This window comes from Channa argus, chromosome 1 (genome assembly GCF_033026475.1).
Source record: "Channa argus isolate prfri chromosome 1, Channa argus male v1.0, whole genome shotgun sequence".
NCBI classification, from domain to species: Eukaryota; Metazoa; Chordata; class Actinopteri; order Anabantiformes; family Channidae; genus Channa; species Channa argus.
The window spans coordinates 16,617,550-16,632,720 of record NC_090197.1 but is presented as its reverse complement, the minus strand read 5'-3'; the positions used below and the strand labels follow the sequence as shown (position 1 = coordinate 16,632,720).

Sequence of the window (15,171 nt, the reverse complement as noted above, 5' to 3'; positions counted from 1 at the left end):
CTTTAAAGACAAACACTTACATTTTCATAACAAGGCAACTTTTTTTATTGTATATAAAAATACAAATAATTTTTTCTTTTTTTAATCTCAGCCTTAGTGTAGTGCAGACAGAAAGCACTGAGGCATGAGTAGTGCTGAGCAGTGACTGTCTGGTTAACAGCTAATGGCCAAACATGGATGTTGAATAAAGAACAGAAAGTCTGCAAAGGAGACAGCTGAATCACAATGATGATGATGATTTAGTTAAACCAGAGCTACTTCCACCTGGCATGTAGCTTGTAGATTGGTTTGTGTGTGTGAATATGTGCAAGACGTTCAGAGCAACACTTGACCTTAAAGCGTTGTTCTGAGAAAACACAACCAGATACATTTCAGTGCAAATCAAGTAACATTTAAATAATCAGATATCCTAGTTGCAAAGCAGCATCAAACCATTAACACTGAAAAATTAGATATCTATATATAAAAATACACTGTAGTGTTTGTTTGTTTGTTTGTTTGTTTGTTTGTTTGTTTGTTTGTGTGTGTGTGTGTGTGTGTGTGTGTGTGTGTGTGTGTGTGTGTGTGTGTGTGTGTGTGTGTGTGTGTGTGTGTGTGTGTGTGTGTGTGTGTGTGTGTGTCTGTGTGTGTGTGTGTCTGTGTGCGCGCGCGAACGAGCGCAAGAGTGTTGGTGTTGTCTAATGCGTTAGGCTGTGGCATGCCACAGCTGGCTCAGCATCTGCAAAAATGTGTATGAGTGTGTCATCTCATGTAATGTGTGATGGCTCGTAAGGTGTAAAGGAGGGCTGCCTGTAAGCGGGCTTCCATCACTATTAGGTTTGCATGAACCTGCAATAAAAAAAAAAACAGAAAACAGAAGCATGTCATTATCACCAGGTTAATAGGTGACACGCTCTCATGTCTGTAATACTTCATTGTCTGTTGACATTTAAAAAGAAAGGAAAAAAGACAACACACTGAAATGTCAATGATTAGTTCTTTGTTGGGTAGGTACCAAAGACAAGATGTTAAAATGTCAAATTATTAATTCACTTTACTTTAGAGTCTGGGTCAGGTGCATTTTTGAACTTGTCCATACCTTTTCTGAGTGTCTGAAGTGCCTCCAGAAGGCGTTATAAATGCGTGCCGTGGTCTGCTCAGGGTGACAGGCCATAGTTTTAACAAAGAGCTTCAGAGAGCGCTCCAACAATACGTTCACGCTGCCATAGTCATAATCATCGTATCTGTACACGCAGAGTGACAAACATTAGTGACCTAGCAGACACACACACACAAAAGAATGGTAAAATTTTATTTCTTAGTGACACTGACCGGATGCCATAGAGGCAGTGGATGTAGTTCCACAGAGCCTTCCTCAGAGTGAGAGTATCTACACCTTCATGCATGGCCATCCTGTGGTAGGTCAAGTCACTCGCAACCTGAAATAGGACAAATTAATTGCGTTAACAATATGCTCAATAGTTTGTTCTCTAATAGTAAATCAAGCTATATTCTGAAAAATGACCAAAGTTCAAGCTCTTATTTCATCAGGTAGTCGTCAGGATGCCAAAACAGTCTTCCATACCATAAGTACACAAACCCAATATTTATGTAAAAGTGCAAGTACCTAACTTAAAAAGTGCTCAACTACAATTAGAAGTATCACTTCAAATTCTTTACTTGAGTACGAGAAGTGAAACAATTTCTTTTAAACAATACTAAATTTATGCAAATCTGGACCATTGAATGGTCCAGATTTGTTTGACAAAGTTCCAAAGTAATAAATGTGGGGAGGAAGAACCTCTAGTGATGATTAAGAAATAATTTATAAGTTGATTAAACTTTGTGTTGAGATGTGTTGTGTCATTCAATATGTGTCACGCACATATAGTAAGTGGCAAGCCCAGATGAGCTTAACAAAAAAATTATAAATAGACTTGCATCTGTGACACAGCTAACAAATTAATACATGAGCATAACAATGTTGTATTACAAACAAATATTGTTGTTTTCCTTCCGAAACTCTGCAAGTAAACTCTGGCACATAAAAAGTTCCCTCCCTAAAACACATTTCAGGTTTCTCACTCACTCGTTCACAGAATTCCATCAAAGAAGAAAAATTTCCTATTGAATAATTTTAGCCTTGAATTTCCTAGGTAATTATGGTGCAACCCTCCAGGTTGGTACCCAAGGTTCTACTATACTATACACTCATAGTAACCAATGCCTTGTTTTCCTTGTTTGTCTCTACAAACCTGGACTCATTCTACTGTAGGTCATACAAATCTTAGTTCAGAATATTTAGGAGCGTGTATCATTCACTTAAAGCCCACATGCGTATCGACATCTCATATTAACCTGAAATCAGTCATACACCATCAATAAATAACTTTATTGGAGCGTATTAGTGTAATTATGTTTGGTTAAGAGTAAGTGTACCTGGAACTTCTCATCCAAGAGTTGGCCCATGTCTGGCAGAAGTCTGTTAAACAAAGAGAAGCCGTGGTCTTCCCAAGAATAGTCCTGCACACACCGGAAATCAACATCAACAAATCCAAGTTAAAAGCTACAACTTAACACCAATTCACAATAATTTGTTTAATCTTTAAATGTCTCCTAAAGTCTTTGTAAATCCCCTAAACTCAGATATACTCCATAAATAATGAACCCAAACATGCAGAATAGCTCCACATTACCTGTGCCCTCATGGTGGGTGGTGCCTGCTCTCCTTTTGGTGCAAAGTCCTCATATCTGAACTCTGCATCTTCTACCAGGTGCAGCACTAAGTCAGGTGGATCACCCCGCACCACCGCTTAACAAACAACACAAACAGGCACAAGTGAATAAACACATGCGAAGCAGCTAAATGACAGAGTGAAGCACAGGAAAAAAACATGCAAATCTGAACCTGTTGGTATGCCCTCGCTCCTCTCCCTCTCAAAGCGAGTAACCATCTCTTCCTGTGTGCACTCCTCCTCCTCCTGCTGCTGCTGCAGCTCCACCATCCTCTTCATTAACACCTCCACCTCCATTACTCCATCAGCCAACTGGAGATGAAATGAGAGAAAGGGCTTTGTGGATTTCATTAGTATTTTGTTTTTCTCAAAGGCAAATCAAGAAAGCAAAATGTGGGGCCAGGTGGATCAACTGCATCCCAAACTGAGGTTTCCTGCATCCCAAACCTCAGTTTGTGGTCTTCTGCATCCCAAACCTCAGTTTGGGATGCAGAAGACCACGGGATTGAATCCCACCCCACTAGGCACGGCTCTGTTCAACTAGCAAGGGCCACCTTGATGGTGGCCTCGAACCTGGATAAAATAGGAGGGTTGTGGCAGGAAGGGCACAACCCTCCCATTTTATCCCGGCTTATGGGCAGGAAGGGCATCTGGCATAATAAAAAGCATATGCCAAATCAACGTGCAGAACATGTTCCGCATTGGCAACCCCCCATAGAGACAAGCCGAAAGCCGTTAAAATCAAGAAAGTGAAATGAGCCATGTCTTAAAACAGAGACCAAACTGCTTCATTCTGCTGTTGTTGCACCGTTCACACCAGTTAGCTAACACCCCTTTCTGGCCATCAGAAATGTGCGGAACAACAACTATTTTGACTCACCTCTTGCCTGCTGTCTTCATGAGCAGGGCTATTGGGACTACGGGGGCTACGAGGAAGGCGAGTGGGTGAAGGAGGTCGGAAGGTGTAACCTCCGATGTGGTCAGGCTCAGGGTTTATGCCGCAACCCCAAACAAAAGAGCAGAGTGAATGAGCGTGCGCCATCAAGATGACAGCATGGATAAGTTCTGCCAATGACCAGCGAGGCTCTGCACCAGGACACACCAGCTCCTGCAGGACAGAGGGAGGGATGTTGAAATATCTCAACAATCATTAGTGGGACTTCAGTGTCAGTGTCCCATCAGAGTTCTTTTTTTTTTTGGATGGGTGCTGCTTATTCACTGTCTGCTACTTTATTTTTAATGCCTGAACTCTGACTCTCTGGTAATTGGTCAGAAAAAAGTCAGAAATCCAATATATTGAATAGGATTAATAGTATATGATGACAGAGTATGATCACACAAAAATGCAGAAAAATGAGACACAGGGAATGAGTAGGTGTTGTGTCTGACCTGGATGTGCTTCTGTGTAATGAGCCATGGTCTGTGTGCCAGCAGTTTGTTGAGTGTTTGTAGGCTGCGCAGTTTGGTGGGAGCCGGTTTGAGGCTGCCCAGCCAACTCTCCTCCCCTCCAGCCTCCAGGAATCCCACGCTGTGCTGCTGCACCAGGTACGAGCAGTGGTGTCGAGCCGCAGCCTGTGTAAAAAAAATAAAATATAAATAAAAAACACGTAATGAATACACTGATATATTTAAAATTTGATGCAAATCTGCCCCTTCAGCCAGGAATCAGTCTAATAATTTGTTTGTTTGTTTTTGCTGGAAATTCAGGATTTATTTTTCATTCAACTTACTTTTTAAATTGTGTTTTAAAATATTTTTGATATATATTTAATATCAGAATCTGACACCATAAAGCCCCAAATCATCAAATGCCAAACTTCCAAAAAAAAAAAAAAAAAAAGATTCCTTACTCGAGGACAAAATGGGAGAAACCTCAGAAAGGTAACAGAAAGGGCAGATGGACAGAAGATATGCAGTAAATGTCGTTCTTGACTGAACATCAGGTTTGACGCCAATTTCTCAAGTTGCAACTTCATATGCTGTGGTTTTGTTACCAGAATGGCTATGTAGTGTCTCCAGTGACGTGGCAAGGGGCCGTCCAGTTCAAAAAGAGCATGCTGGGTCTTCAGGAAGCAGCTGAGGTAGTCGTGGTGCAGTGCCATCACCATGGTGATGTGATCCACATGACCCAGTGAAAGAAAGGATTCAATCAAGATGTCATGGTCCGACACTTCTTTTAAAATCTAGAGAAGACAAAACAAAGTTCTTATTAACAACTGACCAGTTCCTGTCAAATAACCTCACATTACTGTGCTAGAGGACACACTGCCACGGAAGAACTTAAAATGTTTTGCTCAAATCTGCAAACAAGAAGCCTTATGAGGCAGAAAATATTGTTAGCTGGCACATCACTCCCACCTTCTCCTTCCTCTAGCGACTGGAGTGAGTCACATATGAAATCAGCATTTTCAGTCGTCAGCTTTGGCAACACATCTGTGGTGTTGCTTCTCCTGATGACATGAGGCAACACACACTGCAGTATTGCAGCAGAATATTGAGCCGCACTGCTTACACAACTTACTACATATTAGATATGACCAATCAGCCATTAAAACTCTTAACACAAATTTGATTTTCTCAACTAAAATACCAAGAAAATTTTAATAATAAATAAAATCATTCTTTATAATTAAAATAAAATAAAATCATTCTTTAATTATTAGGATCCGTCATCTGTACATTTACATTTTCTTTTGGCCTTTCGTCTTATCCCGTGAGTTCAAGGTCGCCATAGCGGATCATTGTCCCCATGTTGATTTGACAGTTTTCACACCGGATGCCCTTCCTGACACAACCCTCCTTATTTCTACAGGACTTATAGCCAATGCCGGGGATTGAACCACTGACCCTGAGGTCCATGGACGACTGCCTTTACCAACTGAGCTTCATTTATATATTAATAACCCCATTTAACATCTAAAAGAAAAAAAAGTAGCTGTGTGCTACTTTCAACTAACATTTCCAATATTTGTGTGCGGTCGTATTATGAGAAAAAGAAACACTGGATATGAATATGATGTGATTTTACAGGCCGTAATATTACTGTATTTTCTGAAGGAATGTAACACTTCTCGGCAGGTCTTTTGAGTTGCACATCAAGTATGACGTGTGATTCATACTACAAGATTTTTTAAAAATCTATGAATTTTATACGCACCTCTTTTGCAGGAATAAAGGCACTTGGACTTGAGGCCAAAGCCCGAGGTACTTCAACTCCTTTTTCCTAGTGGTGGGGAAAAGACACAACATAAACAGAAAGAAATAATTTTGATTTCCCCATTGGTCTGTCATTTAGCTTCCATAAAATATCTGATCAATTACATGGCAGAAAATAATGGAAAAAACTCCTCAGGATTTCTCAAAGCCCAGGCCAGCGTCTTTAAATTGCTTTTTGTTTCTATTGGAAAACCTTAAATTGGGGATTTACCAAGACAATGAATAGCTGCAAAATATCCTCACCGAGAACCAGAGACACTTTTGCTTGAAATGACATAAACTACATAGTTGCTGACTGACAAACAGCTTCAACTTTAAAATATCTAAATCGGGGCTTATACAATGCAGACCCCATCTCAAAATTCTTTTAAATTCATAAAAACAAAAATGTTAGAATAAGTGAATTAACAACCTTTTACAACAATATCTAATATTTATTTAAAATGTGGCACATAGCAATCTCGGTTCGACTAAATGATAGCAGACAGGCTCTGAACTCGACTAGCCCTACAATGTATCACCTGTACTGTAACCAGAGACCCCTTACATAAATTATACCCTATTAAAATTACATTTTAACCAAAGTGCGCTTTTCACTCACCGACATCATAGGAAAACGATGGCGTTTTATTTTTCAACACAGAAGACTAATAAACTGGACGTGTATGAAACGCAATCTGTGTATTTCTGACAGAGTTGTGAGTGCAGGGCTGGGGGTGTGTCTGCTGTGTTTCTCAGAGCACTGGGGGTGGGCGTGTCCGGCCTGTTTGTCAGTGCACACACAGCGGCAGAGGCTTGCATCACCTCCTACACTTGAACGTCTGATGAAATAACCAGCAACCTAAGAGAAAGCCTAATAAGCTGATAACTGAGGCAGATCGAATGCAAGGTCATTACGAGCAATTACATATTTGTTGTTGGGAAACATGTCCCCGCCGCTGTTTAATGTGTCCCCGCTGCTCTGTAAATATTACGAGGCTGTCAACATTATAGGAAACTGTACCTGTGCGCTCCGCAGCAGCTCGGTTGCTCTACCCCGGACATCCTGCAGCGGACACGACCTGGACAACCGAAGGAGATGCAGGAGAGTTTGTTTCAGTCTTGCCGAGCCCGGTTGGTCCCGTCCTAAACACGCCACAAACTCCTGGCTCAGTTCTTCCAAAGCAGCTGCCCTGTCCTTTTGGTCCCTGCTGCACAGCCGTGCTAAGCTTTTGAAAGTCAGGCCAACATCGGTCTCTGACTCGGACTGATGGCGACATGAGCGGCCAGAGCCACACACCCCCGGTGTGTTTTCTCCATCAGCCTGGCAGGTGACGCCAGCCACGGGGTTAGTGGCCATCTCTTGTCTTGGTCCCCGAACCACCTCGGTGTGTTTTGTCACCCAAGCCGAGGTAGTTAGCTAACGAAACTGCTAAATACAGTTAGCTATAACGTTAGCTCAAGTACCACCCTAACCTGTAAAATCCGGTTGATGCAAAAGGGGGTTTTCTCCAATGACAAATGCTGGAGCTTCAAAGTGGCTGTCGCCTGTCTTAAGTTACTGCGCAATCATCTCTTCTACTAATCATTAACCAAGATGCTCCGTCAACCTTTACAGCGGCCAGGTATTCCCCTTTCCCACAAACCTCACCTGACCGCGCAGACAGCCGGTTAGCGCGTTAAGCTACTTTAGCCGCTGTTAGCACAGCCTGCAAATTGTTTTTACAACGCATTTGACGGTGGTCCGATCGTTAAACCCAGCATACAGGCCGGCAAGTTGTATTTGAGCTAGACTCCCTAACCAGAGCGGAATCTAATTTATGTTTTAAAGCACTTTGCATGAGGCACCGATAATATTTATACCACAGAATTCACTCTCCGGCTTGGTTCAGCTGTTCGCTTGTTTTCCTGTTACGCAACGTCACGCTGACGTTTCCTGAAACTTTCCACTAATAAACCGCTGCTTTCACCGGTTGTTTTGTAAGTGCTCGGTTGGGTTAATTAGGGTTTTTCATTTGTTTATACTTAAACAAACTTGAGAAACGAGCCTACATAACAACAATTTTGTGTATTTCTTCCTTGTACTGTTGTACGTTTTACTTATTTAAAACGACATGAGTGCAATATTACAATACTTCGCGGACTAAAAATTACTAGTCCATATGACTACTTTTTCTTTGATTGCCTCTTTATCATTTATTCAATGGATTTTTCAACACACAGCAGAGCGTAAGGGAATGTCTCCCCATTGTATACGAAAATGCATTATTAATTATACTTAACTAAACAATATATTCGATTAATTAGGCTACCTAAAAATAACCGATATTTAAATTAATGACTTAATTATACATTTTTGTTATTCTAATATATATATTCTTACCACTAGCCGTTTTAGATCTTGATTTTATTCATTTTTCTCCTGACCGCTAACCACATTTCCTTCTTTGGGGACAATACAGATTGACTGATATTTCACTTGCACGCCTGATTTCTAATGGAAGACTTAGTCTTTAATTCATAGGGAACTCCCAATAATCTATACTAGACTATGGATCCAACTTTTGTTGTGATCGGTTGTGAAGCATTTGACTCCTGCAAGTATTTTTTAAAACGTCATGCAGAACTGGGAATGATTAAGTTGTCAATTTAAGGCCCCGTCATTATGGAGAACTACACCGTTTTTCTGGAAACACACATCTAACTACCCTTTGGTCCTCAGAGCCCATGTGTTGGTGCCACTGCCTCATAATAATCGGCTTTGTGTACTAAATTGTGTTGAATAAGCTAAAACGGTCAACACAGAGAAGCTCCATCATTCAATATACCAGGTGATTTTAATGATGTGTTAGACAGGAGTCAACATGGGTACTTTGACTGGTCTGCAGGTACACAGCCCCTTGCACAGCAAGGTGCAAGAACAGTGTTTGACACCTATTATGAACGTCATTAAATTTCAATTTCAATCAATGTACAGGCTGATCAGTGTTCATCTTTGTTTATTTTTTTGTATCTGTGTGTGTGCATGTGTATGCTATATAAATTTGGCATAAAGTAGTTTTACAATTTATTTATTAAGGAAAAGTTAAAAAAAATATCAATAGTGTACCCTAATTCTTAGAAAGATCTTATAATATTTTACCTGAATACATATACATATTATATATAATAATAGATAACTGTGTGAGGGGAGGACAATAAAGCTGAAGCTTTCACGTACGTATGAACGGAAAGAGAGGTAAAGATAATAGTAAAAGATATAAACTGAGAAGTGAACGTGAGGTGCTGCTCTGTTTGACATGACAAGGAACAAACTCTGGGGTTTATGAGGATTTAACATTGTAGCATTAACAAAGAAAAAGCCTTAAGCGTATTCTTACTGTTTCCCTATGAGGGAAGACTTTTATTAGCAGACACACAGGCTGGCTTTGAAGGAGGACCTTCAGACAACTCCGGTTATCCCCATGGCAACTGGAGCTTCGTGGCCCCGAGAGCCAAAGGTGGAAGAGGTAAGACCAAGGAAGGAGAAGACAGATGTGGTTAAGGAGAGCTCAGGATACAAGCAGCCAGGGCTTACACACATACACACACAACAACCAGATTCCTCTTCAGTATTTTACAGGAAGTGTTTGTGTGTGTCGATATATAAAGGAGAGTGGGATGAGAGTCCTCAAACGATTTTGTTCTCCAGCAAGGCGATTCTCTTTGACATACTCTCTAGTAGGTTTTTGTCAAGGACAACAACAATGGAAATGATCATTAAGTAAACATGACAACAACACTGAAACACTCCATCCCAGCACTATATTCAAAGACCATTTCATGTTTGGAAAGGATATATTTTTTTGTTAACACCTGTAAGGCTTCTTCTACTTTCTTCTGGAACTTTACGAGGGAGTCACATTCACAGGGGTCCTCCTCTGTGGGATTAGAAAGAATATGTTCTTACTGTAACGTTTCTGTTGTTGTTGTTTTGTTAACATTTCATTCAAGTTTTTATTAAGTCTATACATAAAAAAGTAGTTATACAACTATTTATTAATGTTTGTATTTAATGGCAAATTCTGACCTTGGCAAATGCTAATCTGCAGCTTCTTGGCGATCTGGTTCATAGCCTTAAAGTCTGCAGTGTAGAAGTAGTGCTCGGCAATGGGCTCAGATGCAATCTCTTTCAGCTCACTGGGCACTGCACTGCCCACTCCAACAGCATACATCTTGTTGCCTGCAACACGGACAAATGGTTCATTCATATGTAGGTATTTTAGCAGTGGGGAATGGCCTCCGATAGCCCATTCAACTTCAAATCATGCAGATTTTTTAAACTCTGACGGCAACTAATCCCTAGTCAGATCATTTACTGACATTCTTTGTTTACTTGCTTTTTTTTTTGACTCTGTGTCTAACACTATAGGCGGTGGCAAAAAAACAAAAAAAACTAAAGACATATGCAAGCAACATGTTCCAAAGTCAATAAAACATCTGTAAAGTATAGTATTTGCAGCAGTGTACTCAGGAAAAAAGGTGTAATGAAAATTCTTGTCGAACATTGTAAAGTAAAAACTTGTGGCACTGTGTGCATGTAAGGAAAAAATGCCACAAAAGGAAAAGGCACAGTGATAACACAGCGCAGTGGTAACGTATGCAATACAGCAATGTGTCTATGGTTCAGCTTTAGGTCTTAGTTATTCTCTTAATGTAAAGCCCACACAGAAAGGAACGTGTTAAGTCTACTTATTTTATGACAAAAAGAAAGGAGAGAACAGATTTCTGGGTTATTGTTTATAATTCAATTTTCTTACCATTCTCTTTCGCTTCCTTGGCAATATCTGAAATGTAGTCCTGACTGCGTCCATCAGTGAAGACGATGCCCACTTTGGTGACTCCAGGCCGGCCACCTTGACCAACACTAAAGCCGGTTCCCACCAAGTAGCGGAGGGCCTGACCAGTCATGGTTCCCTTCTCCATGTAGTCCATCTTCTTCACGGCCTCCTTTAAGTCTTTCTTGTTGTTATAGCGACCTAGGGGAAACTCCTAATTGAGGACAGAAGCAGGATGTTCATAAGGAAGGTAAGGAAGTGGCTAATTCTGGTAACACTACAGGCGAACAACATGTCAACATACCTGTCTGACTGTGCTGGAGTACTGCACCAGTCCGACATTAATCTTGTTTTCAGAAATTTCCATGTTTTCTATGATCAGGTTGATCCATTTCTTGACCAGCTCAAAGTTCTCAGGACGAATGCTCTTAGAGCCATCGATAAGAAACACAACATCTTGTGCTGAGCTGCTGCAAGCTTGCACTGTCAAACACACAACAAAGCAACATGTAAATGTGGAAGCAAAGTGACCACGTTGGACAAACACATTCATCCACACCATAACCACACTCACCACTGCAGCTGCGACCATCATCCATGAGGGTAAAGCCACTGTGGCAGGCACACTTGTATGATCCTTTGCTGGTGATGCATACCTGCTCACAGTCATGATCCCCACTGGCGCACAGGTCTGACACTGGGTGATCGACTGTGTGTGTGTGTGTTTTTAGAATACACACATACAGATAGTAGAGTATATGTAGACACACACAGAGAATGTGGGAGGTTGGAGTTAGGAAGAAAGAATAAAACTATGTCAATCTGAAAATCTAGCACTTATTTTTAATGATCCACTTTGACCTGCCGTTGTCTCGATGACTTTTAATGCATCTACATGGACGATGCATGAATCCAGTGGATCCTTAAAACAAACAGGTGGAATAGATTGGTGTAGCCTTACATAAACAAAATCTCATTTGTTTTCTGTTCTAAATATGATGTTCAGGCTCATCCAATAATATTCAACACTGTGATCATGCGACTCTTCCCTTTGATGAAAGATCCACAGCAAGACCATGGGCTGCAGATCAAGTGGCATGCAGCAGTCAAAACCGCTGCAGACTGGGAAGGCCGAAGGGCATCGCTAATTAGATGTTTAATGATTGTCACTAATGGATGGGTAATTACAGACAGATCAGTCTTGCCTCTCAGTTATGTGAGAGATGACTGAAGAACGAGAGTGAATTTTGTTCCAAAAGGTTGTGCCTGCCCTGATGCCCTCGTGCACTGGAAATTTTTAATGTATCTGAATGAATATATTGTAGTCCTGTCCAGAAAGAGCAGAGGACAAAAGGGATGGAACAATGATATGGAATGAAAAGATGACAGTCCTGACGCCTTACCCTCAAGCAGGGAGCCCAGCTGACAGCTCTCTCCACAGGGATGAAGCTCTGATAATGACTGTCCCAGCCTGACTGAATTTCTTTTAGTCATCCCTGACCATTTATTTCACTAAAAAAACGAATGCATCTCTTCTGTTTCTGCTACTGTCTCTTGCTGTGAACATAAAAACAAACATGCTGTATCTTTCCCACTTTAGTTCATACTTCTTCTTCCCTTTCCTCCTATCTTACCACAAAAGGCCTTCTGGAACTTCTTGGTGAGTTTCTCAATGATGCTGTAGTTCTTTACGTAGTCCAAATGGTCATCCAGAGGATCACTAGCCATATGCCGCAGGGCGTGCATATCCACACGCCCCACTCCAATGGCAAAAATTTCAATGCCAGCGTCCCGTGCACGCTTAGCTACATCCTTCACATAGTCCTGAGGACGCCCATCTGTCACAACAATGGCAACCTGTAAAGAAGAGATTAAAAATTAAAAAGTTATGATCTTAATTATCAATCGCAGCTACAGGCTGTATGTGAAATATGTATCTGACCTTGCTGATATCAGGAGATTTCACACGAGCGCCTTCTCCCTCACTAAAGGCCTTATTCAGGGCAAACTGGATGGCCAAACCAGTCATTGTTCCAGTAGAAAGGGGCTCGATCTTGGTCACAGCCTTAATCAGTCCAGCTTTAGTGCTGTGGGTCTTCAGGGACACCTACAGTTGAGTAAGTCAGTTGCGTAAGTCAGCTAGTATCCATCCTATAAAGTCGTACTACGAGTGACAAAAAAAATGGAAAAAGTTCATTAAAACCTTGTAAATATTACTTAATAGTACGTATACCTCATTCTTGGCATGGCTGGCATAGTTGACAACTCCTACTCGGGTGGCGTTGGGTCCAACATCCAGCCCCTCAATGACCTTGAGCAGGAAGACCTTTACTTGCTCAAACTGAGAAGGACTGACGCTCCGACTGCTATCAATGATGAAGACAAGGTCTGTGGGACGGGTCTTGCACAAAGCTGGCACTACACATGAAAATAGAAATGTGCGACAGAGGCACGAGAGGTGGAGAGAGGTAAAGAAAGCTTGGTCAGAAAAAACAAGCATGAAAGAAGTTCAAATGGGAAGGTAGTTGAGTTTATATATATATATATATATATATATATATATATATATATATATATAAATAAAAGTCTTACATAAATACGTATACATAAATACATATTACAAATATAGTCATTCATAACTATATATTTAAGTCATACATTTTTTACATTTGTATTACAAGCAAATATGAATTCAAATATTTTTCATATAGAAACTCAGGAAAATCTTAATCACAGTATGTACAGCATAAAAGAAAAATGATTTTGTGATGTGTGACATGATAAGGTGTGAGGCACGGTATGATTTTCAGTGAGAGTTCAGGTCTTTGTGGCCTTGTGAAACTAACTGCTATCTCACTAAAACTTCCAGTCTGTTTAACATCACTGATCTCCCTTCTCACCCTTCACCTCTCTCCCTCCCTCCAGTTTTTCCTCCCACCAGCTTCTGGCACTCTTTTTTTCACCCTCTCTCTCTGATGCACGCACACACACACACACACACACGCACACAGCACCAACTGTCGCTCTCCATTCTGATATCATCCAAATTGTGCAAACATACTGTGCACACCTGCCTTTAATGGCTAATCAATCCAAATAAAATGCTTCTGATTGGCAAATATCCAAACATACTAAAATATGCAAATATGCAATTACATCCTTTTGTGCTAATAATATAAAGCATTACACTGAAACAATTACAAAAAACAATTCTATATAACAGGATTACACTAATTAAAAAATGAAACCTTTTCTATTTCTCTGCTACAATTCTTTTTAGCAATTACAAATTACCTCTGTAAGTGTTTTCCACATTCAGAACAAAAATTTCTAATGTCACTTGTTCACGCACATCATATCACCATGAAGATATGGACAAGGATGGACTCAGAAAGGCTGGAGCAGAAAGAGACAACATAAAAACTGCCTGTCTGAAAGTTTTCAGACAAATTTCAAATTTGTCGACACAGTATAAGGTTTATGAGTACAGGGAGTAAAAACACAGTCTTAGATTTCACAGAGACACTGTGTCTTCACTTGAAGTTAGACTGATCTTTAAAGGTTAAAGGTCATCACTCTTACCCTTGGTAACGGTCTTGCGGATGTCTGTGTTGGCTTGAGCTCCATTTAGGCCAAGCAGCAGCAGGAACAACGATGGGGTCAGCATCATGGTGAGGGGGGACAACTAAAACGCGGGGCTCCGACCTTGTCAGCAAATGCTCCTAGTGGAAATCCAGAAAGGAGGCAGAGCAGGATGAAGGGAGTTCTAGCCGAGGGGGATCGTCACAAAGTGAGACTGAATGACTCCGAGCTGCAGGTTATCAATGCAAGAGCTTCACACACTCGGCCCATAGACAGCCCCCTTCTATAGCTCCTGTGTATATGTGTGTATGTGGGTAAAAAAGGGAAATACCTGCTCTGGGAGGACCTAAAACCGTGGGCAGGGAAAGACAAACACACCTTGATATGGGTAGGAGAGGCAAGTATGTGTGTGTGTGTTTAAAGTAGTGAAACTTGTGTTGTGAGTGCACTTGATTGGCTGAGTATGTACAGTACGTGTATGACTGGCTGGGGGTGCAGGAGCGACTGGGGTTTGGAACAGAGTACGTGCCAACCCAGTCGGCCCAGGTTGGATTTGGCCAAAGCTCAAATAAACACCAACATGAATTCCTCTTTTCTCCCTGCACTCCCACATATAGCAAACACACATTTATGAGCGGAAGTGAATGAGAGCCACCATACACAGCCAGCAGTGTTCCTGCTGCACTGCATGTTGGGATGTGATTTGTGTTTTTGTTTTTTGTTTTTGCAAAAACATGCATTTTTGTATAATTCAAAGTATACAAGCCAATTCCTGGCTTCTGAAGTTCAGCTCAGTTCAGTGCTGCTGAGTTTTACAAACATTTAGTGTTTTCTGTCACGTTTGGTCATTTTGGTTAATATTT

The 15,171-nt window shown here is 41.0% G+C and overlaps 2 protein-coding genes across 4 annotated transcripts; both read right to left on the bottom strand.

The window, feature by feature from the left end:
- Positions 1-481: 481 nt before the first annotated feature.
- Positions 482-9,140, bottom strand: sesn2 (sestrin 2). 2 transcript variants are annotated; one of them, XM_067502615.1, is made up of 11 exons: positions 6,934-9,140; positions 5,872-5,937; positions 4,709-4,897; positions 4,104-4,286; positions 3,595-3,822; positions 2,888-3,026; positions 2,676-2,791; positions 2,419-2,502; positions 1,312-1,418; positions 1,079-1,223; positions 482-828 (listed from the first exon to the last, which is right to left on the bottom strand). In XM_067502615.1, exons 1-11 carry the CDS (start codon positions 7,267-7,269, stop codon positions 742-744), a joined length of 1,680 nt encoding a protein of 559 aa, XP_067358716.1. In that variant the 5' UTR covers positions 7,270-9,140; the 3' UTR covers positions 482-741. The 2 variants fall into 2 exon arrangements, with proteins under 2 accessions (XP_067358716.1, XP_067358725.1); XM_067502624.1 differs by lacking the exon at positions 6,934-9,140 and adding an exon at positions 6,532-6,884.
- Positions 9,141-9,569: 429 nt separating this feature from the next.
- On the bottom strand, positions 9,570-14,602 carry matn1 (matrilin 1). Of its 2 annotated transcripts, XM_067502665.1 has the most exons (10): positions 14,309-14,602; positions 12,960-13,144; positions 12,669-12,833; positions 12,361-12,583; positions 11,301-11,435; positions 11,031-11,209; positions 10,709-10,940; positions 9,979-10,131; positions 9,749-9,829; positions 9,570-9,629 (listed from the first exon to the last, which is right to left on the bottom strand). In XM_067502665.1, the coding sequence occupies exons 1-10, from the start codon at positions 14,394-14,396 to the stop codon at positions 9,580-9,582; spliced, it is 1,491 nt and encodes a 496-aa protein (XP_067358766.1). In that variant the 5' UTR covers positions 14,397-14,602; the 3' UTR covers positions 9,570-9,579. The 2 variants fall into 2 exon arrangements, with proteins under 2 accessions (XP_067358766.1, XP_067358775.1); XM_067502674.1 differs by lacking the exon at positions 11,301-11,435 and having other exon boundaries at positions 14,309-14,601.
- Positions 14,603-15,171: the final 569 nt, after the last annotated feature.

Coding starts and splice junctions, on each gene's coding strand:
- sesn2 (XM_067502615.1), bottom strand. CDS start 7,269: ATGGCCACTAACCCCGTGGCTGGCGTCACCTGCCAGGCTGATGGAGAA. Junction 4,898..5,871: donor CCTTTATTCCTGCAAAAGAG/GTGCGTATAAAA, acceptor TGTCTTCTCTAG/ATTTTAAAAGAAGTGTCGGA. Junction 3,027..3,594: donor ATGAAGACAGCAGGCAAGAG/GTGAGTCAAAAT, acceptor TTTCATCTCCAG/TTGGCTGATGGAGTAATGGA.
- matn1 (XM_067502665.1), bottom strand. CDS start 14,396: ATGATGCTGACCCCATCGTTGTTCCTGCTGCTGCTTGGCCTAAATGGA. Junction 13,145..14,308: donor CCGCAAGACCGTTACCAAGG/GTAAGAGTGATG, acceptor TTTCATGTGTAG/TGCCAGCTTTGTGCAAGACC. Junction 11,436..12,360: donor GTTCCAGAAGGCCTTTTGTG/GTAAGATAGGAG, acceptor ACACACACACAG/TCGATCACCCAGTGTCAGAC.